At 44.4% G+C, this 23,931-nt stretch overlaps 1 protein-coding gene across 4 annotated transcripts in view; it reads left to right on the forward strand.

The window, feature by feature from the left end:
* The window catches only part of septin9a (septin 9a), an 80,932-nt gene extending 60,014 nt beyond the window's left edge, over positions 1 to 20,918 (forward strand). For 3 of the 4 annotated variants that reach the window (XM_079282003.1, XM_079282005.1, XM_079282004.1), the window contains 9 exons: positions 12,705 to 12,914; positions 14,360 to 14,488; positions 14,917 to 14,998; positions 15,248 to 15,385; positions 16,971 to 17,088; positions 18,284 to 18,379; positions 18,524 to 18,620; positions 19,281 to 19,332; positions 19,528 to 20,918. In XM_079282003.1, the coding sequence (XP_079138129.1) occupies positions 12,705 to 12,914; positions 14,360 to 14,488; positions 14,917 to 14,998; positions 15,248 to 15,385; positions 16,971 to 17,088; positions 18,284 to 18,379; positions 18,524 to 18,620; positions 19,281 to 19,332; positions 19,528 to 19,669 (1,064 nt within the window). In that variant the 3' untranslated portion in view covers positions 19,670 to 20,918. Of the gene's footprint in view, positions 1 to 3,099; positions 3,124 to 12,704; positions 12,915 to 14,359; positions 14,489 to 14,916; positions 14,999 to 15,247; positions 15,386 to 16,970; positions 17,089 to 18,283; positions 18,380 to 18,523; positions 18,621 to 19,280; positions 19,333 to 19,527 lie in introns of those variants that run through there. The other variant, XM_079282006.1, reaches the window with a different exon arrangement.
* The last annotated feature ends 3,013 nt before the right edge of the window (positions 20,919 to 23,931 follow it).

Here is a 23,931-nt window from a genome sequence, read left to right on the forward strand (position 1 = left end):
GTTGACATTTTGAAACGTACCGAACAGCCGATCAGCGGTCTTGCTCTGTGTTTGCATACATGCAGCACCGTCCGTTGTGAGGCTGCTGAAGCCGTTTGTTTTTGGTCTTCTATAAATCCTTTTTTTCTCAGAAAAGTGGATTCATGTGACACCTCCATGAACACAGTGACACACAGATGTGTATTCACAGAGACACACTGACGTTTCTCGTGATATCCTGTATGGAGGCTTTGGTATTCCCTGTGGGAAAGACGGAAAGAAAGTCAAATACACACAAAGGAAACATTTAGTTCCTCTGTGCTCACCACCCACATCTTTCACATGGGCAGCACAAGAGCATCATACAAGCAATGCAGTACTAACGATGCTCTCAACATGTACGGTGCTGCCAGAGATGCTGATTATTCGGTAAACGTTATAGTTTGTTGCAGAGAAATTGATTTAAAATAATTGTCATGACGGCTAACTGGCATTGCACAAGATATCTCCGTGTTCTCTTTGATACAATTGTGTTACGCTCTCAAAAGTTCCCACATATTCTACTCTTCACTCTTTCTGTGAAGGAAAAATCAGCCACTGATGCATTTAATGTAATGCAGCCGGTGATTCATGCTATTTTGGGTCCATCAAGTTGTTATGCAAGTCCTTGGACAGCTGCAGGGAACATTGTCGGGAGTCAGCCAGGCAGCCCTCTACTCCACCTCCCAATACATGACACCATCTTGGCTCGGCGCTCCCTGCCATTGACCTTCTGTCACTCCCATCATCCGTCGCCTCAAAATATATAGACAATTTGATCTGAGATGGCCGTGTCCCCAAACATGGCAGCTACTCTTAAATGAAGCGGCATGCCAAGCTATGTCGAATCAAACGCATTATGTCACTGTCACTATGCGTGCATGCAGGGTTCACTCAGGAGTCAGCGACTTTCAGAAGAATCTTCGACGGGGAGGGAGTGGAAATCTTCTGTTTTTATCTTGTTTTATTGTTTTGACCTATTACTAACATCTGTGAAGTCGTGTCGTCAGCTTGCAGAGCTTTACAGGTGGCGCAGACTGAGCTATAGTAAAACCTGCAGTGAGTTGGAGTATGTTGGGCGTCACACAGATTTACACTCTGAACTCTGGGGAGCTCAGAAAAACGTTGACTCGAGGGTTTGGGGTAAAAGGGAGAAAGACGAGCCGGCGTTATTGGTGAGCGCGAAAGATGGTAAAAGAGTTTGGCTGCAGAGAGGCAGTGGTGTGGGGGAAGAGGCGAGAGGAAAAGTTTGTCATTTCTTTTCAAACAGAGCAACTATGCCATGTCAGCAGATTCTGCTGAGTCATTAAATTCATTGAATTTGGGTGTTAAATGTTTTGCATGAAATGGCAAACGGATGTTTTTTTCTGCCTCAGTTTATGAAATGTAAACTATTTATTTTTTTGTCTCTTTGTCCTCCCACACAGCAAACTCACTTACTAGGAGCTTCTAATCGCACAAGTAACTCCTGTCAGTTTTATCTACATTTTAGTACCTCACGTTTTAAACACTGAGCTTTTATTGGGGCGATAAAGTGGAGTTTCAGATGGAGGTCAGATGAAAAGAGAGAATGCAAAGACTGAACAGTTTTAAGACGGGGGGCCGTAGTTTAGGGAAAATGTACCGTTTCCCACATTGTAAAACTACGGTAAATATAACGGTGGTTTATTCCAACTCCTTATTTGGTAAGTCTGCTTTTAATCCCACTAACAAGTCCGTCTGTGTGTGTGTTTGTTTTTTTGTCTCATAGTATCTGTGTATATATACTGTATTTTGGTAAAGTGGAGAATTTTGAAGGCCCATAACGATGCTTCCGATTGGTTAGCTGGACACGCTATACATTCTGATCTGGGTGTAACGGGCGTTTAACATTGAGGTGCCGACATGTGCTGCGAGAAAAGTTTATCTTGGCAGCAAAAGAATGAAATGAAACAAATCCATCTTTCCAGCCTTTGTGCCTGCTTTTTAAGAAACATGACTATCTGGAGGAATGCAGGTGTTGCGCTGTGTGTGCGCATGTGTGTCTGCTCATGTGGCTGTAAGGTTGATCTCTGCACTGGTGCGTAATTACACTTCCTGTGAGGCTGGAGACAGCTGTTTCCTCTCCTCTTTAATCACACAAATACATACTGTATAAGAATAGTACTTGGCCAAAGTAATTGGTTTGTTCCCAGGTTTAAAAAAAAAATACGTTAAGGCTGCATTTTTGTCGATTCAACAGAAAATCTGCAAATTTGAAGGCACTTTTGAGTTGTACTTTAATTTAACTGTCATCTCTTTGGGTTCCCCTCTAAACATTATACATTAATGTTGGAAAACTGAATTTAATTGCTGCTCTGTTTTTTAAAGTTGCTGTGTTGGCTCTCTACTTGATACTAGATTCATGGTGATAATTTGCTGTTTGCTGTGAAATTATGCAACAACAACCAGCTCTTTCAACATTTTTCTCACTTTTGAGAAAAGAACAAATGTCTTCATATCCTCCTCATTCCGCAACACAAGATGCCTGAATGCGATGCCTGTGGGAACGGCAGCCCTGAGTCGTAGATGACGAGATAACCCAAAGGTGTTGAGCGCCAAAGGGCTTGTTTGTATCTTGAAAACTTAAAGCGGAGTGCATCAGTGCACCAACAGATGACAAAGGGAATCTCGGTCGTGTGATGTGTCTCAGGTCTGTGTGAGAGGAATGAATGGGATGTGATGAATGCAACGCCTGAGGAGCAGATGAGAGGGTCAGATAATTAGGGTTGTATATCCCGGGGGTTTAGGAGAGAAGACATTCGGCTGCCCCAAAGGCTCCTTCTTCAGCCTTTTTCTCTCGAACGTCCAGCTCATTCTCCCCCCCCTTCCTCAATGTTTAAACTCTGCTACTTTTTCACAGTAAAAGTTAATTTTTTGCGTGCATACAGGTTGGACGTTTCTTTCTGTGTAGGAGTGTTTGTGTGGGGGGTTTGAAGGAAGTGGGCGTCTCTGGTTGCCTTTGCGTGCTCGGTCACATGACAGGCCTGGGTGGGAGGGGCAGGCAGGGAGCTTCCAGAGCCTCAGCAGAGTTTGGCCTCTCACTGGAGCGCTGCGCTTTGGCAGGGGACGACTCATACACACACGGTGAGTGTTTTGCATACCGGGAGAGTATCTGGGCGTGTGTGTGTGTGTGTGTGTGTGTGTGTTGGTGTGTTTGTAAGAAACTAGTTGGAATCTACAGGGAGTAAATTGTCCTTTGTTGTGTTTTTTTTTTCCATGTTCCTTCTCTTCAGCGGAAGAACAGATTTGATCATCTGTCGTTTCCCCATACTTGACTTGATTAATATCGCTGCATGCCTACCATACTTGACTCGGGAACCCAGCTGTTTATTTGTGTCCATATGTTACTGTTGTTTTTACCAGTTGAGTGTCGGGCTCAAAATGCAAAATGACTGAAGAGAAAAGTGTTTTGTGAGTCCAGTTATATGTGAGAGTTTTCCAGTTCTTACACTCGGTTTTAACACGTTTTTTTAAATTTACGTGCGTGCGTGCGTGTGTGTGTGTGTGTGTGTGTGTTTGCATGTTCGTGTAATTACTATTGTTGAAGTTTTACATTCCTTCTGTCTTTCATCTCCTAAATGGGGTGTGTGTGTCTGCTCTGTGCCAAGCTTTGTATTCAGTCTGTATGTGTTTACAGAGTGATGCTGCATCATGTTTCAGCCCCTACTCAGTTTAAATCACTTTTCTGTTTCTTCATGTCTCCTCCCTCCCGACGTTGTGCACACGCTGGATGTGTTCTGCTGTTTCTGACGATGATCCATTACATGATCGCATAGCAAGCGCTCAGATGTGTGTGTGTGTGTGTGTGTGTGTGTGTGTGTGTGTGTGTGTGTGTGTGTGTGTGTGTGTGTGTGTGTGTGTGTGTGTGTGTGTGTGTGTGTGTGTGTGTGTGTGTGTGTGTGTGTGTGTGTGTGTGTGTGTGTGTGTGTGTGTGTGTGTGTGGGGGCAAAGTGAAAGGTTAGCTCCACACTTGTGGTTAGGAGGGTCCACAGAGTGCAGAAGGGAATTAAGTTTAGTTTCTGCTTTGGAAAGTACAGTGAAGGAATCATCTTATTTAATGATAATCAGTAAAAAGTGGTCCTTATTCCTATTTAGTGGGAAACGCTATGTATCAAATTTTGACCGAAATCAAAGGATATTCAAATTCTTTGTTCTTTTGAGCTGCTTTGTTCACCCCAAACAGTTTCTCTTTCAAGTTATTTCTTTTTCATGTCAACTTTTGTGATTAGCCTCTCTGTCTGTGTTTAAATGTGATTGTGTGAGCTTTTGGCTAACTGGCGATGTGGCAGCAGGAGGAAGGAGTTGAGCCGCTGCATTGTATCACCCGGGCTTTGTTGCCTAGCATTGACCTGAGGAATAAAAGGCATTGCTCTCTGATAACATCAAACCGATGGAAAACAGCAACCACCCTTCACCTTTTAAGAGAGTCACCCGCCTCTGTTTTGCCTCACAAGCACGCACACACACACACACACACACACACACACACACACACACACACACACACACACACACAGCTGTTGAAAGGAGCTCTGTTGTGGCCCCTGTGCATTGCCAGGCGAGAACAGACAGTGGCCTTTCACTAGTGTTTGATGGGACGCTGAAAAGGTCATCGTTACCTTCTGTGTCTTGAATGTCTTTGTCTGTCCGTGTATGCTTGAGTCAGCCAATAAGTCAGTGCAGTAAGATTATGTATCTGTTGTGGAATTCAGCATCATAACTATGAAATGCAGAATGTCCCGTGAATGTAACCAGAGCTCTCGTCGCGTAAAATTGATAAGGTTTTGTCTCTGTAGCTCGACATGCTGCACATTCTCAGAATATCACGTTTAGGATGCGTGGATGTGCATGGATGCGTGCATGTTGAGTATAAGTATGGGTTGTAAAGAGAGAGGTGTAAAGGTTTTGCTTCAGTTGTCGCTTAACTTTTAAAACAATTTGGCATACAGAAACAAACTGTTTTCATACTGTTGACATTCAGGAAACGGAACCTTTACCGCCCCTCATCTGTCACAAAAAGATCAGCTGTGAATCAGGACATACTGTAATACAGTAACAGCAACAGTCCTTACCTATTGTAAGTGTGGGACTTAATCTCTGAGCAGTGAGTAATGTCAGCTGAGTCTATAATTATGTTTTAGAGGCCATGTTCTATTTAAAAATTCCAAAAGACAACACGGACTGTAAGAACAGATAGTAGTAAACCTTCCACATCAAGTGTGTGAAGCTCGCACATTAAAGACATTTATTATGATGCTATTACGGTGAAGTATCAATATCAGTGATGAGGAGGCCATCATAATTGACTCGTGTATATAACCTGCTTTGCAAATGGCAGAAAATAAGAACTGAATGAAAAGGGAGTCGCACTTTGTCAGAACAGGAAATCATGTCGAACTCGTATCAGGACTGAGGAAATAATCATCGTCAGTAGTTAGGTCTTCTGAAGTGATGTCTTCTATTGTACTCTTGAGCTTTGTATGTGGGTCAGTCACAGTCCATAAATAATACTGCTGAGGCCTGGAGAGGACCAGAGTGACGGGCTTTATTTGTCTCTCTCTCACACACACACACACACACACACACACACTGATTGTGAAGTGTGTCAAAGAGACTAAGGATTCCTGCTTGTTGTGTTGTCAATAGAACAATAGATGTGTGTCCGTGCACATACACAGAAACATTCTTTAGGAGCCTTGGAGACCTTAAGACTCCTCGTCTTAACATTAAAATAAAGTTGACCTCTTAAACTGAGAGAATGCGCCCTTTTTGTTAGCAGGCGTTAAGACTGTCTTTTTTTTCTTCAGAAACGGTGTAAGAGCTGCTGTTATCGCACTGCTTTCAGGAACAACAATGGGCCTTTTCACATTTACCATAGGTTGCCCCAGGTGTAACTGAACACCCACCGTGCCTTTTACCGACCGCTCACCTCTGAGTATTATAAGAGAGGAATAGAGTCTGAATGTTTAAATATACTGATATAAATAATAATAGCTGTCATGTTCCGCTGCACACCGACGTACAGCTGAATGTGAGAATCTTGTTTGATTAGAGTTCCACGTCTTGTGACTGTTGCCGCTGATGTGAGGTCTGTGTGAGGACAGAGGTCAGATTCCTGAGCCCTCTGGTCCCGTAGACCTACGCTTGCTGTCAGCCAAGCATTTCACTGATACACTTTGACCCGCTCACTAAGATTAAGAACTACACTGGCTAGCTACCACAGCCTGGCTCATGACTTCGACAGCTCCTGTCAGTGAGCAGCTAGCAGATAATAGCTAGCCAAGTTATTATTCAGCCATGTTTTCAAAGAGCCTCGGAAATTTGGCAACTTCCTGACTCGGTTAGCTTTTGTGTAAACATACTTTTGGGTTCATGTTTAACAGTTGCTTTGGGCTAGAATATTGTTTTGTAATGCTTAAAAATTCTGTCAATTGCAGGAATGTCGTAGTTCGGTGGAATTGCTTTCCTTAAATGTAGATGTTGAGTTACAAATTAAATAAATGAGCCTTTGGTTCAGAAGTTGGTCCGTAAGGTTAAGCACTCTTGTTTTTCATAACGCATGGACTAAAGCATGCAAAGTGCACTTTGTTGCCGTTCAAGAACCCTTTTCTCGTGAGGAGGCCGTTAAAGAGCCTAAAAAGACAACAGCTCTCTGTTGTGCACGACCACCGTGTGGAGGCTGAACACATTCCTGTGGCAGTCTAGACGAACCTGTGGTCTTCTACTGTCATTACTGCAGTTTACCAACATTTCTCAACATCTGCAAAGTAACGTTTGCACTGACTGAATAAAACCTGGGCCTTGTAGACCGAAAGATCCATGATTGAATTAAGACTTAGGAGGTGACAAGTAGTCATGTATGCCCTTACAAACGTGCGTACAAAATACTGTATAGTGTACACATGACATACATCACATGTTAGGAATAGAGGAAAGCGTATCACACGCATGACGGATACACACTCTGTGTCCAGTGCCAGGTGACACGATGAGCGTGTGGGACCCTGCAGGGGTCAAAGGGCAGATTTCTCCAGAGAGCTAAACAAGTAAGACTCTGGGAACTGGGTCTTGCTGCACAAACACTGCGACTTTAATTACACAACAGACCATGTTTGCACCGCCACCACTCCATTTTCCCCCTTTTTATTAAGAGATTCACTGTCAGAGGGTGGGAAAATGTGTTTGGGTGTCTGTATGTGTTTATGTATGTGTTTATATTCCTCCCCTGGGCCATGTGGTCTGGGTATCTTATTGATTCTGTGCTGGAGGGCTGTTGAAGCCCCAGTTCAAAGTAATGTAATGGCCTCATGCACTTTATTCTTTCCACAATTGTGTTTGTACCATCTCTTCCTCTTAGGGGGAAATCAAATTCGAAAGGCCTCACAGAAACCTTTTCTTGATTTAATCACATTGAATAAGATTTGCAGCAGCCCACAAACTTCTGGAGAAGCATCTGAGTCACCGTCAAAACAAACATTGAGACGAGATGCAGAGCTTCTTTGGCCTGTCTGGGAATGTAAATAAAGGACAAGAGGAGCAACTGTTTTCAAAGAAGACCCATAAAAACGATTTTAGACCACAGCAAAGATGCAAACGGCCCATTTGGTGGAGTAGTACGGTAACGTGTGTTTGGCATGTAGTGGAATGACTTGGCATGAAACAAGTGAGCTCAAGCCACCTCCCCACTTTAAGGGATTGTGAGCAGTACTGCGGTCAGCCACAAAAACTTCACTTTCAAAGTAAGTGTGCTCTTAATGTCTTGATTAGTAGTATTACAGTAATTAAAACAAACCACAGCAATGGCCAACTGTGTGTCCCTAATAATGGGTGTAAACAATATTGCATCGTGATGAGTCATGCTGAAAGTGTTAACAGTCCTCTCCTGCTAAAGACAACATTAGGGTGTATCATGGCTCATAGAAGTGGAATAAAATCGGTGGTACTTTCTACTTGGTCGTTTCACGCAGTCCTATAAATGTCTAAACAAAGAGACTTATCAGAGTTTTAAAGAGTTTTCTTTGAGTGAATCACTCTCCTGCATATGAACTTCTCTCGGTCCAAGTTTCCAGTCCTTTTTTTTTTTTTTTCTCTGGATTCCTCTCTTGTGATTTTAAGTCTGTTTGTACAGAGGGTCAAACTACTGGTTTGTCATAGAGGGTAGAACCTCAGCGCCACTCTTTTTTTTTAATATATATAAATCTATATATTTTTTTTAACCTAAACTGGGAACATGACCTCTGACCTGCTTGCCATGCTGTCAAGATCAACACCCAGGACAGCTGAGGCTCAGTGGTTTTGACCACATCTCCACTAAACATAGACAACACAGGCACAGTTCTTCTATGCTCGTCTTTTCTTTAAAAAGGCAACGTAAAGAGACATGTTTAAATACGTCCCTGCTTGAAGGCCTCTGTGTAGTTAGTGAGGAATGACCCAAAAGTGGAATAAATCACAAATGCTACTCTCCTTTTCCCTGTTTCCTCCCCTCCTCCATTCCAAACTCCTTCCTCTGTCCCCTTTTTCCTGGCCTTATCTTGTTTACCTCCCCCTACTCAATAATCCTTTTCCTTTCAGCTTCTTCTCTTTATCTCGTGCTTATCCCCACACTCCTTCCTCCTCCTTCCTCTTCTTGACGACATCTTTTCTTGCTGCTTTGACTTTCTCCTCATTGTGTCTCTCGTGTCTCCTCTGTTCTCTCCTCCAACATGCTTTTGTGCCATAGGAGACTGTCGGCCATGTTTACAGAAAGCAAAGTAATATGATGCTGCTGGAAGCAAGAAAAAAACCCAAAATGTTCTTTAGTGCCTGTAATTGAAAACAGGATCACAGCAAGTCCAGTGAGTCATTTTTATGCTTTCCAATTTCTAAAATTAATGTTGCCGTCTTACAGACTCGAAGGAAAATCCTTTATTTATAATTTATAGCTCGACAATAAAAATCGAAGTTTTGGAACAAATACTCCTAGCTGTTCTTTAGTTAGAGCAGATTATCTTTGTTAGAGTTAAACTCTATTAGGACTGTGTGGGTGTGGTCGGATCAGACCGGCATTTCCCTGAAATGTTACGAGGCCTTGGGGTATAATTTAAAGGCCATTTTATTGGGCCTCCGGTGATAAAGTTATTGTCACTAAACACTGTTTGCTTTTGAGCTCCCTTGTTGACTCGTAAAGGAGGAGCAGTTCTGCAGGGTTGCTGTGGGGGATGGTAGGACGATTACATTGGGTGGGATTGGGTTTGATAGCCTTTTATCCAATCTAAATCCTTTCCAATCACTCATTGATCTTTGTAGGTAGCTTATCTTAAATGTCTCCATTTGCCACCAGGGCCAGACATTGATCATGTGGAGGTCAGATGTCATTTATAGGGTCATGCTCCAACCTGCTGTCTCCTGACACCTCTTTTTACTGGCTAAGAACCATTTGGAAGCACATCATGGAAGAGCTGCAGGTATGAATGCCTCGGTCTGATAAATGGTCAGTTTATCCAGATGTTTCACTATTCCTGAGGCCTTCACCTGTCTGGTTTTTACTCAAAACGGCAGAATTGACACGGTACGCTTAACTTGTTGGGTTTGTAGTTTACTGAAATTGACGACACAGGGTCTGAAACTGTTTACGACCTGTAATGAAGGCGATTGATTTCCATTGTTGGGTCGAGCTGTGTTTCCCACAGTAATGCTCCGGCACTTTGTGTTCTTCAGTGTGTGTTGTGCGTTTGCCAAGTCTTTTACAGTGTTTGACTCTACTTTGGCTCGGGCAAACTGGCGGCGTGTCCTCATGAAAGACGGTTAACGATGGTCTGAAGAGTCTTGCTGCTTCTGTCGGGGTAACCAGCTCGTTGAGATGCAGGATACACGGACATCGTTCTGTCTCGCCTCCATTCACTCTGTGTTTTGGTGGCTTTAGAAGTTTTTCCACCCACACTGGGAGATCGGTGTGTGTGCTTGTTAATACAATAGATGTGGGTGGTATTGTTCGCAGTACCCTGTACTGAGCCATGTTCATGACGTTTACGAAGTCCAGGGTGATGTCTTCAACAGTTTGTCCAAAGATGTTCATTTCAGTATCAAAAAGAAATGCAGTTAATTCTTACAATTGAGAAACTAGAACAGTTGAATGTTTTGCATTCAAATCCTAAAAATAAAACATTGTTTCAGCTTTGAGATGTCTCTGACATTGTGTATCGTATTAACAGAGAAGGAGGGTTATTTTATTTTAGTGTTTTGCAGGTGTAGCTGCTTTTGGGTGATATTTGAGCACTCCGAGGCTGCTACTTTACCTCAAGTGTCTGTTAACCCCATTCATTTCATGTCCATACTGCTTTGCTGGCATCCCGCCTCAGGTGAGGCTCAGTTGTCGCATGCTTGCCTGTCGAGGTGAGCTAGCCCCTGGCCAACGTCTCTGTTTACAGCACATAGCTATCGGAAAAGTGTTGGCGGAGCAGCGAGGGAGCTTGACATGAAAAGTGTCCAGCAGAGGATAAAAAGAAACGGGTTTTGCGAGGTGGAGATAAAGGCAGTAAAATCAGTGACTTCAGGAGAGTTTAGAAAAGGGAGACCAAAGAAATGTCAAAGATAAAAGCCAGATGAGCTGTGGGAGGCAGAAAGAAGGCGAAGATGTAATGTCAGACCAAAAGAAGACGGTGGAGTCGAACAGGAGAGACAAAAGAAAGTCAAGAGATGGAGTGGAGAGGGGAAAATGAAGACGAGAGAGATTGGACATTATCAGTGTGTGGAGAGAGGAAAGGGTGAGGCTGAGAGAGAAAAGACACGAGCAGAGGTACGGGAATGTGGGAGGTGGAGGGCAGTAAGTTGCTGACTGACTGCTGGAACAGGATGGGGAAGTGGTGAATGAGGCCAGGAGAGCTGCTTCCATAGGTGGGTCTCTGGGACGCATACGCACACACAATGGAACACATTAGAAAAGTAAGACTCAACGTTGAATACGAACCTCTGTTGAGTTTCCACGGTGGTGTTATTCTTCACTGAATTTCTTCCATTAATCAATGCAGTGCCAGGTTGAAGTGTGTGGACTTTCTACTTGTCATTCCCTGTTGATTTAATTTCCCCGAGTAGTGCGAGTGAACTGGCTAGTCCTCTGGACTTCGTCTCCTTGTGGCAGGCCAAGTGTTGTGAAGTGAAATTTGTGTCCGAGCTGGAAGCCAATAGCTGTTTAATTCTTGGCAGCAACTGACGGTCCGCGGGATTTCATGGGCTTGCAGGTCAGCTATGTGATCAAACGGAGGAAAGGCTGTGTGTGTGTGAGCGGTGTCATGGCGTCCACTGTGTTTAAATGCACAAACGCAAGCATGTACTCGCTCTCGCTGTGTGTCTGTGTGTGAGAGAGACCAGGGCTAACTGGGTGAGCGGATCAGGTTTCAGCCTCAGCAGTCGCCCTCTTTTCCACTCTCACATTAACAGGACAGTAACACAGCACTGGGGAGAGCGAGGGGAAGGGAGGCCTTGTGGGGGGGAGCAGCTACATGAAGTACTGTCCATACACGCTGTAAATTCTTCACCTACGCTGACTTAACATATTGTTATGGTTCAGCCACTTTCTGCATGCATATTGGAGGCCGTTAACAGTGTCAACAGATCTCTGTGAGCATGTTAAAAGTTTAATATTTGTCTTACAATTGGACACATGTCCGAAGGCATTCCACAGGAGGACATTAAGCTAATCATTGTCAAAACAAACTGCAGGGATAACCTCCTGCCAAGTGCAAAGTTCTGCAAGAGTATATTTTCTAATAGTTTTCTGTTGAGTCAAAAGTCTGTATTGGCATGAGACCAGCTTCTCCGTGTGTGTGTGTGTGTGTGTGTGTGTGTGTGTGTGTGTGTGTGTGTGTGTGTGTGTGTGTGTGTGTGTGTGTGTGTGTGTGTGTGTGTGTGTGTGTGTGTGTGTGTGTGTGTGTGTGTGTGTGTGTGTGTGTGTGTGTGTGTGTGTGTGTGTGTGTGTGTGTGTGTGTGTGTGTGTGTGTGAGAAAAGCAAGCTAAAACAACTTACCCGATTCAGCCGTCACTTCCGCTCCAGTCTTACAAGAGGTGCATCCAAAGCACTGAGCAGCGTTTTGTGAAATACACTTATTTGCTTTCTTTCGAAAAGTTGGATGAGAAAATCTGACATTATTATATTCATCCGTTAAATATAAGGCTACAGCCAAGAGCCACTTAGCTTAGCACAAATACTTGAACCAGGAGGAAACGGCTAGCCGGACTCTGTCCAAAGGTAATAAAATCCACCGACCAGCAAATCATCTGAGGCTCACTGTTTATTAACACGTTATATCTTACTTGGTTAATACATACAGAAAACAAAGGATAAAAGCATCAATTTGCAGTTTTCCGGAGGTTTGTTTTACCAATTTTGGCTGTGACCATTAATAACTTCCTCCCTTCAGAAGTGAGGTGGCGTGATCCTCTCACCAAACTCCCTGCTAATAAGTTGTTTTTTTTCCCCAAAATCTAGTATTGCTTTAGGTTTTTGTGCATCTTGGCAGTTGAGTACAATACGTTGTTCCTTATTCAACAGGTGTTTTCATAGAATCTTAGATTCTTCATTTATCTGCCACTTCTAGCCACCCTCATTCCCTTCATACCCTTAATCCCCTCTTATCACACCTCATCGCATTCCCTCTAACCTTCTCTCTCTCTCTCTTTCAAACCAGGGCCCGAGGTGATTCCCAGCTACAGCAGCAGTGCCATGTCTGAGGCGGTGGCGCCTGATGCTATGGTGGCCCCAGCAGTGGGGGGGCCGTACGGGGAGAAGGCCGGTGGCCCCGGGGTGGACTTCAGTTACGTGGGCATTGACGCTATTCTGGAGCAGATGAGGAGGAAGGCCATGAAGCAGGGTTTTGAGCTCAACATCATGGTTGTGGGTAAGTCGCCCATGTGCTCACCAGCTGACGTTTCAGTCATATCGTCCACATTTAGTTTGAGCCTGAATGAATGTTCTACGTACTGCACACTGAAAGGGTCGCTTTTTAGTCACGGATACTATTTTTCCTTCTCATTCTGTGAGCCTTGTCATCAAGTGCAGACTCTAAAGTCAATTTCTCTTTTTTTTTGGGATCAACTTTTGTCTCTAATCATGGCAGAAGATGGAGGCCTCAGACTTATTTTAATAAGCAGCCACGTAAAACGCTCTCTCACTAAGCCCTCGTCACTGTGATCAGACACCGTTTAAAACGGGAGCTAATTACACATGCACACCTCAACACGAGACAAACCCACTCAGCCTCCCTACTGTACGTCTCCTCTGGATGAAGTCGCGCCGGTTGGTCTTGTGTTTCATCCTCTCATTAAAAAGAAGTTTGTTTTAGAAGCAGCCTCAGGCTGGAGACTGATTTAAATAAAGTTGTGGAGGCAATGGTAAACAAAACTGAACAAACTTGGTTTCCATGTTTAGGTGACGTTAATGTACCGCCACTTTAAGAAAGGGGAGCCGTGCAGGAAGGAATGCAGCTGTTTGCTTCCATACCGGTTGTACAGATCCATGTGCTTCTTGTACAGAACATGCGACTGTCTCCATAAATCAGTAAAGGTCTCCATGTTGACTTAACTTGAAGTTGAACTGTGAATGTTCGCTACCCAGCGGGCCCCTCTAAACTCCTCTTCATTAACCCGTGGTGATGTTAGCATGGTGTGCAGGAGTCACAGAGGGTCCCATCTATATCAACAAACTGTTTACGATGACTCGGACAGTCTGGAGTGAGTCTTGCTGCTTCTTCTACGCTAAAGTCGACCTCGAATAATCTCCTCCATTTGGGGAGCCTTTTATCGGCCAACTGAAACGTCAACTTCAAGACTCGCAGTATTGTCATGTCCTTTCCAAGAAAACGACAACCGTTCATGCATTTGTATAGATTAAATGTGTGTGCAAACATTATGAATGAAGGTTGTAGTTTTTCATATTTGCATCCATTCTCTTCTGGCTCAGTCTCACCCAGAATTAAAAACGGAAGGTAGTATTTACTACGGGTCTGTTGGAGGGGGATTCTTCATTTCTGGTGGCTTAGTGCACAATAATCCAAGCCTTCTGTTTTCTTTTTTCTTTTTTCTTAAAAACTGGTTTACCACGGATCCGATGTGTCTCATTGATGGTGTGTTTGGGTTGAAGTCATGTGTCCTGATGGATTTTCTAACGGTGTTAGTGCTGGCGTACACCTGCAGCTCGTCACTGTCAACTGACAGCGTGGAGTCGTCCCAACTGTCCAAATAATGGGTCTTGCGTGGGTTTTTTATGGCACCAATGTTGCAGTGTGTGGACTGGTGTGTGTATCTGTCTCACTGTCTGCCTCTCTGACTGTGTTTTTGCTTACAGGACAGAGTGGCCTGGGAAAGTCTACTCTGATGAACACGCTGTTCAAGTCTAAAGTCAGCCGTAAGTCGGTGCTGGCTACAGCCCAGGAGAAGATCCCCAAAACAATCGAAATAAAGTCCATCAGTCATGGTATGGCCATCTTGAACCCCTCAGCTCTTCTCTCTGTCCCTTCTTTTTTACCGTCATCTGTTTGCCAAAATCCACTCATCTCATTCTCTGCCACTTAGTGTTTTTCCATTTCCCTCTTTGTTTGCACTTTTCTCTTACATACTGCTCGTGTAGTCGCTCCAAACATTTACAGTACCTTCTCCTTATTTCACTCGACTTTTCTCTAATTGTCTAATTGTAATTTTCTTTAATTACTGTAATCTTGGATGAAACTACCTTTGATTGTACTGTATTCTTAGCCTCATAAAACCAGCCCATTTTCTAATTTGGCAGCTGTGCAGTTGCAGAATCATGCTACATTTGTTTTGCATCTCTCGTGCGTGGTTAAGTCGTAGTTAATAAAGTACAAAAAGTGTTTTTGACATTGAAGTATATTTCTTTGTGTGCAGACATCGAGGAGAAGGGAGTGAGAATGAAGCTGACAGTCATTGACACACCAGGTTTTGGAGACCAGATCAACAATGAGAACTGGTACGCTACTAATTTACCATCATTGCATTGACGACATAATGAAATATTTATATTGTGTCTAACCAGATGCTCCTCCCTTTCTCCTTACTTTTCCTGTTCTCTGCCTCTCTATATCCTTATCGCCCTCCTTTTACCCATCTACACCTTCTTTTCCTCTTTTTACCTCGGTGTTGCTTCCTCTTTTCCTCATCGCTTCCCTTTCCACTCCTCCCTCACCGTTCCCTCAATCCATCCCTCACCATGGACTAGCTGGCAGCCCATCATGAAGTTCATTAATGACCAGTACGAGGCGTACCTGCAGGAGGAGATCAACATCAACAGGAAGAAAAGGATTCCAGACTCCAGAGTCCACTGCTGCATATACTTCATCCCCCCGACCGGACACTGGTAAGGACACATGTAGACATGAGAGCACAACACACGAGATGACACACTTATCCGAACGGTGTACTGTGGAGCTTCACTCATTAAAACACATTGAGATCTTTCAGGTCGAACAAAAGCGCTGAATGCATTTCCTTCCTTTATAAACTATTTGCAAACACATTTCAGACCTTGCATCGTCAACATTCCTGTTCACGAGCTCGTTGTCTTCTTCTTCCCTGCCTTTGTTGGCGTATTGCTGCGTTTCTTGACTGCATTACAGACTGATCCTTAGCTGACAAAAGAATTACAAAAAACCTGAAACTTCAACAACTGCCACTGTCACTGGCAGTAACAGTGTGTTGAGTATCAACGAATCGACGACGAGATGCAGCCGTTGAGCATGTGCTGACAGATCATATAAAGATACAGACTTTCTTAGTTTGTTCTCAAGCTTCTCGGTGAGGCAATGCGAAACATGTCTTACCCCTCATATTGAACACACACACGCCCACACACATTTCCGCAGCACGATGCAACATATCCCAGAACAGCACTCCACCACACACACACACACACACACACAGGAAAGATGGGCTGCTCTTGCCAGGCCCTGCAGCAGCACAATGTCCCGAGTTTCACTCCCTGGATCTATTACAGAGACGCACATCTGGCTCTGATCGAACTGCATAAACTGCCGTCCCTCTCCACACTGTTGGTTCAGCGCCTCGCTGTTCGGAGCTCAGTGGGTTGGCGTATACTAGCAGAAGAAATTAGACGCAGAGTGCAAACAGTCTCATGTGTCCATCAAGTAATACTTTCACAGAGCATGTTACAGCCTTTGCTTTTGTGTTACTCTAGTCGAGCGCTGCGGCCGGTCTTGGGGAAAATGTTGAAGGCAGCTGTGGATTGTCAGCCTCGTTTGAGCACACACACACACACACACACACACACACACACACACACACCGTTGATCATCAGCACTGTTCATGTGCTGCACCTCTATTCATTCGTGTGTCATGGACCTGTCTTTACTCTGGCAGGGGGCTGGTGTGAAAAGGCCCCGTGTCTCCGCGCCCCATCCAGCAAGGTTTCATGTTGATCCAACTCTGCAGATGTCACATGGGCTGGCCAGCAGCTGCTCAAGGATTGCCTTAAAAAGTCTAATGGGAGAGAGGAAGGAAGGACAAGAGAGACAGAGGGCCTGTGTGGGTGTCTGGGAGCATGCAATCAATTTTGCACTTTTGTCTTTTTCTGAGCGTGCTCTTGCATAAGTGCATGAGACTCCTTGTTAACAATAGCTAGTCTTTGTCAGAGTGTTGTTAGCCAGGCCAGCATCCTCTACCATAACCACATGCAGATGCTTTTGTCACACTGGGGGCCACTCAAACTGACCACAACTCCTTTCAACCTCATCAAATAGATGTTCACACGTATAAAGTATGATCAGGTCATGGGTGACAGTTTGAACTGTTGATACTGTGTGTGTTGTTGGGTACCGGAGTTCCTCCATCTTGGTGAATTGTTGGGAACACCTGCCCCCTGGTGGAGGAGTTCTGTGTTACAGCTCATGTCATCTTTCTTGTTTTCTTGTCTCTCCCCGTCTCAGTCTGCGGCCTCTTGATGTAGAATTCATGAGACGTCTCAGTAAGGTGGTCAACATTGTCCCAGTCATCGCCAAGGCCGACACACTCACCCTGGAGGAGAGGGACTTCTTCAAAAAGAAGGTAACGTTTTTCTGGTGCCATTTCCTCTTTTCTTTATTCTTTTAATAGATTTCTGTTTTCCTGTGTCTAAAATGTCTGTCTTTCTTTTTTCTGCCATTAATCTGCAATCTAGAAACATGCTCTTTTTTGTCTTCTCCCTCTTCACGCGTGCATTTTTCCATGTTTGTGGAGCAGTAACCAGAGATAAGTTCCTGGAGTTGCACTCTCCCCTCGCTCTCTGGACAGTCACAAAACATGGCTCGACTCAAGAGCATCCGTCTCTTTCTTTACCCTTTACTTTCTACACTTCCTCTACGCGGTTAATAAGGCTGCAGCCGTTCATTTGTATGTTTTTATTGGCAGTCTGCAAGGATCTCATTAGCGGCATAAACCCCCTGGTTTATGTGTGCATGCTCGTGTGCTCGTGTCGGTGCGTGGCAGACCTGGTGTGTGCACATGGTAGGCATCAGTCTTGTGAGGTTTTCTGTTTTGTTTGTATACAGACAACGATTAACCACTAAACCCAGACCTTTGGAGTAGATTAGAAGGCAGATTAGTGTTAATCCTGCCAGATTAAGGTACATTTGTTTGATGTCTCAAGACTGCATCAAGCGCGTCCGTCTAATTACTCCTGCAATTAAAGGCCTTAGTTTGTATCCTTTCAAATCTGAAGTGGGTTCAAAGTTTGTTGTGTTTCTCTTTGCCTATGTTCACATCACGAGGCCCTAATCCGTGACTCAAGTGACACAGATGTGATCTTTTGCATCTGATTTTTTCCAACCAGATCTGGGCCAGTTTCACATGTGGTCCTAAATCCAGTCGCTGGTCATGCAAACGGTCATATTGGAATTTATGTGTGTTTTTCCAAGTCGTACTTCATTGCGCAGGTCGCTCACCCTATCGAGCAGTGACGTCACACATCCAGTCATGCAAAGTCATACGTTTTGATTTAGGAGTATCATCTTTGTAATGGGGAACCCAGATCTGTTAAATCGAACAATATGTTGACAGTCCCTAGACTTCAACGACTCCTGTGTGTATTTTCGAGATACTGGGCAATCCCCCTCGCGTGTGTGTGACGTTTTTGGTTGCATGCGAGACGTTTCAGGGCAGACATCTGTTCACACTGATGTCGGGTATGGGTCACTTCAAACATGAATGTCAACAGAAATGTAATTGAGCATTAAGCCCTGTAATGTGAACATGATCTCACCAGATCGGGGAAGAGCTGCGAGCCAACGGGATCGACGTGTACCCTCAGAAAGAATTTGACGAGGATGCCGAGGACAGAATGATCAACGAGAAGATCAGGGTGAGCGAACACTTTCAAAGCAACTACACATACATGTGGCAGGAGTTGCGACTCTATTATCTGCTATCCTGAAACCATTCAGTCATTTTGAATGTACTTAAAATGAATAATTTCTGACTCTGTTGATACTCAACCTGTGAGCAGGAGATGATCCCATTTGCTGTGGTGGGCAGCGACCAGGAGTACCAGGTCAATGGCAGGAGGCTGCTGGGGAGGAAGACCAAGTGGGGAACCATTGAAGGTATCACTCTCTCTCCTCTTCTTTCCTATTTCACTTTTTTGTTCTCCTTATTCAAATAGTTTGGAAGAGACACTTCCAGTACAGAATACCTCGGTGTGTACATGACTAACCCAGCGGGGGTTTTGTTGAGAAGAAAAGACAAAAGGGGAGTCTGGTAAAGACCTCACTGAGACAGTCAGTCAATGAAACAATGCTCCATTCAGTGTGCAGACTGGTGCCGTGTGCCATACAGCTGGTTCAGGCCTCTAGCAGACGCACTCTGTCTGAAGAGGTCTGATGTGTTTGCTTGGTCCCCCCTGCCCACACACACACACCCCTTTGTACCACAAAGGGTACACTGTGGATGCTCTCATAGGATATACGTACATTTTACTCAAATTTATATATGCACACGCATACACACACGCATACAAGCTTATCTCTTCAGGAGGACTCTCCAGAGTTCTGCACTGGCTGAGGGCATTTGAGTGTTGAGACAACAAACAGCAGCTCTTGGTCTACAGGGACGTCACACTGATGTCACTGATTCCACCTAGTGGACTGTTTAGGAAACTGTAATGGCACCAAAGCTGACCTCACAACTGTCATGCTGTCCTTTTTGTGTGTATTCGCTCACTTTCAGTTATTTCTGATAACTCGTAACTTTTCTGTCTCCTCCAGTTGAGAACATAGCCCACTGTGAGTTTGCCTATTTACGGGATCTCCTCATCAGGTGAGGGAATTTTGTCTCCATATCATTTTGTCTTGGTCTTAAATGTTTCTGTTTTCATGCAGCCTTGTGTCAGTGTGTGTTTTATGAAATGTAATAATTTGTGTTTGATATGGTTATTCCACCAAAAAGTCTTGAGGTTTTGAGGTGTGTCCATCTCTTGTACTGGTTTCTAACGGGTGTGTATGTTTCTTCCAGGACCCATATGGAGAACATTAAGGACATCACCAGCAGCATCCACTATGAAATGTACCGTGTGAGGCGCCTCAATGAGAACAACACGGTGGTGGCTCATGCCAACGGTGTGCCAGAACATCGTCTCGCCGCCCACGAGATGTAGACGCCAGCTGCCTCACTGCAGTTCACCCTCAACTGGGTGCAATTCATTTGCTATGAGACTTTGACCATCATTGACAGTCTTCCACCACTCCAGCCCGCCGCTCCATCCATCTCCATCTCACAGGTGGGATAGAAACTTAAACGCCTGCCAGAGGGACTTTATTTTCAGTGACTGTCGGCGGCTGAATGGACTGTTCATGTCAGTTTATTGCCTCATGAATAAAACACTATCGTCTCACTGTCGCTGACAAAGAGAGTGACGACATGTCGGATTCTTCGTCATGGGCTGCATCTAGATTTTACCTGCTTCCAGATCTTACGGTTAACTTTCTTGGTTTTTCTTTGTGGTGCCAAACATTAAGGCATCTGCCAAACAGAAACGACTTACACTTACTATCTTTCATTGTCAGAGTTGCCTTAACCAGTAACGTGTTATAATCCTCAACTTTTACTTCTAAGTTTGATGTTTTTTTTCAGCAGTGCTTATAATTCAGTATTGCACTTGATCACTACATTGTCTGCCATTGACGAGCATGCCAACATGCGACGCACATACAGTCGTGTGTGTGTGTGATGCAGCGTCAGTCAGCTCCCTCACCCGAGGTAAACATGAAAAGGTTATCGACCAGCACGTCATCGGTTTGTTTCTTTTTTGTCACAAGCTGTGTTTTGCTTTAACTGTTTGTTAAATATGGATGTCGGTACGTTGGCGTCCTTCTAAATTCCCTTTAATGTCATTGTTTATGAATAGAAATATCTTAAGAGTGATTTTAAGATGAATAAGTATTTATGCATGATATAAAATGTGAAAGTTTATCATCAGTTGTGGTCCACTTAATCAGATTATTCATACACACACACAGATACACACACTCGCACACATACTTTTCCTGCTTTCGGGCCCATTGTAGTGCCTTATTTATTGGAGACTGTTTTCTAGCATTTTGGCTGAAACTGGAAAGAGAGCAGGTTTGTTGGTGCCAAGTTGACTACATTTGGTTATTTTTCAATCTTTTTCTTGTTTATCTCCAGTCTTCCATTGATCAGCCCACTTTCTTTGTCTATTTCTCATGATATACCACGGATCTTTATCAGTTTGAACCATATATGTTCCCTAAAAGCTGTCGCTGTCATGCTCTGTGCTGTATATTCTTGTGTTCTCATACATTTTTGTACTTGTATTATTGATAATAGCACATTGTCTTTTATCTTATTTTAAAGAAATAAAGATTAAAGTTGTAAATATATAATTTGTTGGATGATTTTCTTTTAATATGACCATAGATACATGTACAGACCCGGCCTGCGGAGTAGCTTAAGATGAAGAAATAGACTGCGTGAATTCATCACTCTGACTGCAGAAGACCACACTTTAGATCATTTTATACTACACTGGATCCCCGTAGCATTTAATTGCATGTGTAATTCACGTTCTGAAGCATTTTAATTGCCATGTCATTAGGCCTTTTCCTTGATTAGCCTCTGAAATCAATATGGCCGCCTGCTAGGTAAGTGCATGGCTGATTAGCACTAATTACTCGAATGCATAAGTGTGTGTTTTCCTCCTTTTAGGAAGACGAGTTCTGGGCTCCAGACGAGGCCTCGGATCGGTGCGAGGATGTGCAGACGTGAGCGTCCTGAGGCACTGGAGCAGCAGCAGAGTGTAGACGGAGCTAACGGCTGATATCAAGTAACAATCGCAGCGTTCTTCATGTCCCATTCATTTCAAGAACCTCGTGCTTTATTTCGGATGTACACAAAACAGAACTGAGATGCAAAAGTGAGGGTTTCTTCACATGCTGGGAACAAAAAGACGGCGCTAAATCCACTTTGTACATGTGGGAGAAATTATTATCGGTTGCTTATCTGACATTAAATTGTTGCAGCAAAGTTCATGCAGTTATCTGACTCGATAAGTTCTCAATCAGCATTTCTGATGTAAACTATGGCTCAGATGTTTGCACAATCTGATGTTCGTCTTTTATCAAAATGGCGACTCGCTGCATCGCTCCTCAAAATGGCGTCTGCCGCACCCCGGCTTCTGCAGTATTAAGATGGCACACGCCTGCAACGCCCACAACCCCCAACCCTCCAGCAAACCCCTACAACCTCAACTCATAAGTTGAGACCCCCACATTCTCTTACTCCTTTTCTACAACTCGCTCTCTCGCTCCTCCCCCGGGAACAAGAGAGAAGCAGCTGCATCTCAACTCTCGCCGGCCGAGGCTCGTCCCCTCCCTTCATGCCACCCAGCAGTCGTCCTGTTGGCAGCCGCCCAGCGCTAAAGCGCTTGCCTTAATGACATTCCTTAATGAGCTGCCTTCTTCCTGTATACTAATGACGTCTGGCGACTCAGACGGAGAACCAACCCGCGAGTTTGTGTACAAGCACGTGTAGAGCTGTAGTCGCGTTGTATTGTTCTGCAGCTCGTGGTGATAGTTCTGCTTGAGTGAACATTGAGTTGTACACAGAGTTCACACAGTAAAGGTGTGCACATGCTCCAGATTGCGCCATGCCAGCAGATTTAATGCTTAGTGACACCTTGACAGCTTTGCCACTCTGCTGCCAGATTGCACTGCAGATTCAAGTATGTGATCCACCGTTGCACAATATTGCCAGATAGACGAGACCGATCACTCCACCAGGCATTATTGGACAGGTATTAATAGATGAGGGCATGCTTATTGGTCAGAGTTGGCACAGCGTGATGGATGGGACCTATCGGAGCCCAGCGAGCCCTCTGGACAGGAAGCATTTTCACCAATACTCAACCGAATGTGGTGGTTACACTAGTATCAGCATATTTTGGGGAGTGTCCTTGGAAGTGATTTGCGATATCTAATGCAAAAGTCAGCCTCTAGCTGTTATGTGTATGTCGACACTAACATGAGTGCATGTCGTCCACATGCAGCGCCCCCCCCCCCCCCCCTCTATGAAGTTGCCATGATGTTGGTCGACAAATGCGTTGCATTGCACCTCATTGCCATGTCTTGTTATCCGCCCAGCTCATCTGCATAGAGCCATCGTGCCACCAATTAACACCAGTTTGTAAGATGAGTACAACTATTTAGCATGCATCGCGTTATTTTTTTCCTTTTGATTTTTTAATCAGCTGACTTGATTGCAAAATCGGTGGAGATATTTGTGCCAGTGTGATGCCGTGTGTGCATGCACACGACGATCATGTTGTGCATATGTTTGTGTGTGTGTGTGTGTGTGTGTAGCTGTGTATGTGCACGTCTGACTCCCCCATTTCATGGCATGAGTTCTTGTTTGCCCCCATTTGTCTCCTCCTCCCCCATCTGCTGTTTCTCTTCTCCTTTGTTGGCAGACACCTCACCTTCTCCTCCTCCATCCGTGTCTTCCTCCCTCCTTATTCCTCTCTCGCCGATGTCAGTTTCCACCCCCTCCCTTGGCTCTGTGCCAGACGCGTAGGGGGGGAGGGGCCGCCAACCATATGCAAATGATCTGACTTTATGCAAATCGGCCCTGCTGTTAATTAAAAGTCGGCTGCAAATTCAATTAGCTGACTGAACAGAGGAGTGGGTTTGCTTTGATTGCTTTGATGCGGGATGGGAATAAAAAAAAAATTCCAAAACATTGTGTGGGTGAGGACTGGAAAGAGTGAGACAGACAGAGAAGAGCATCGTTGGTAGCTCCTGCCTCTGGCTAATTACGGTGAGTAATTAAACCAGTCGCAGATGTACGTCAACCCTTATGCTGCTGTAATGGAAATGAATGCGAGCGGTGAATGTGTGTGTGTACTTTGAACTGTGCACGCTTATGTGTAGAAGGTTTTTCTGTCTGGAATCTGTAAGCTTTGTGAATGTTGGTCTTAGTCTCTTCCGCTGCCCTCGACTTCACATGAGGAGGATAGTTTTATCCAAAGCAGTTTTTGCGATAAAGAGTTTTTAGTCATTTTTAGCACAGGTGATCCATCTGGAGCACCAACGGGACGGGCTTAAGAGATGACTCCTGAAAGATATGGGTGGCTGAGATATGATGGTGGCACACCGCCAAGACCCGACCAACAGAGTTGATGGATGAGAGGGAGTTTGGGGTGAACCGAGCAAAAGAGATAAAAATGCATGTGAAGAAAGAAGGGGATGGGGTGAGAGGAGGGGGACAGGGAAATGAAAAAAAGAGAGATTGGAATGACGGAGAAGAGATTGGAATGACGGAGTGTGTGTGTGTGTGGGGGGGATTTCCTTTCTGTTCACAGAAGTCGTCTCCGCAGTGAAGTGAGAAAGTCAATTCTTCCCA

This window comes from Melanostigma gelatinosum (assembly GCF_949748355.1).
Source record: "Melanostigma gelatinosum genome assembly, chromosome: 13".
NCBI classification, from domain to species: domain Eukaryota; kingdom Metazoa; phylum Chordata; class Actinopteri; order Perciformes; family Zoarcidae; genus Melanostigma; species Melanostigma gelatinosum.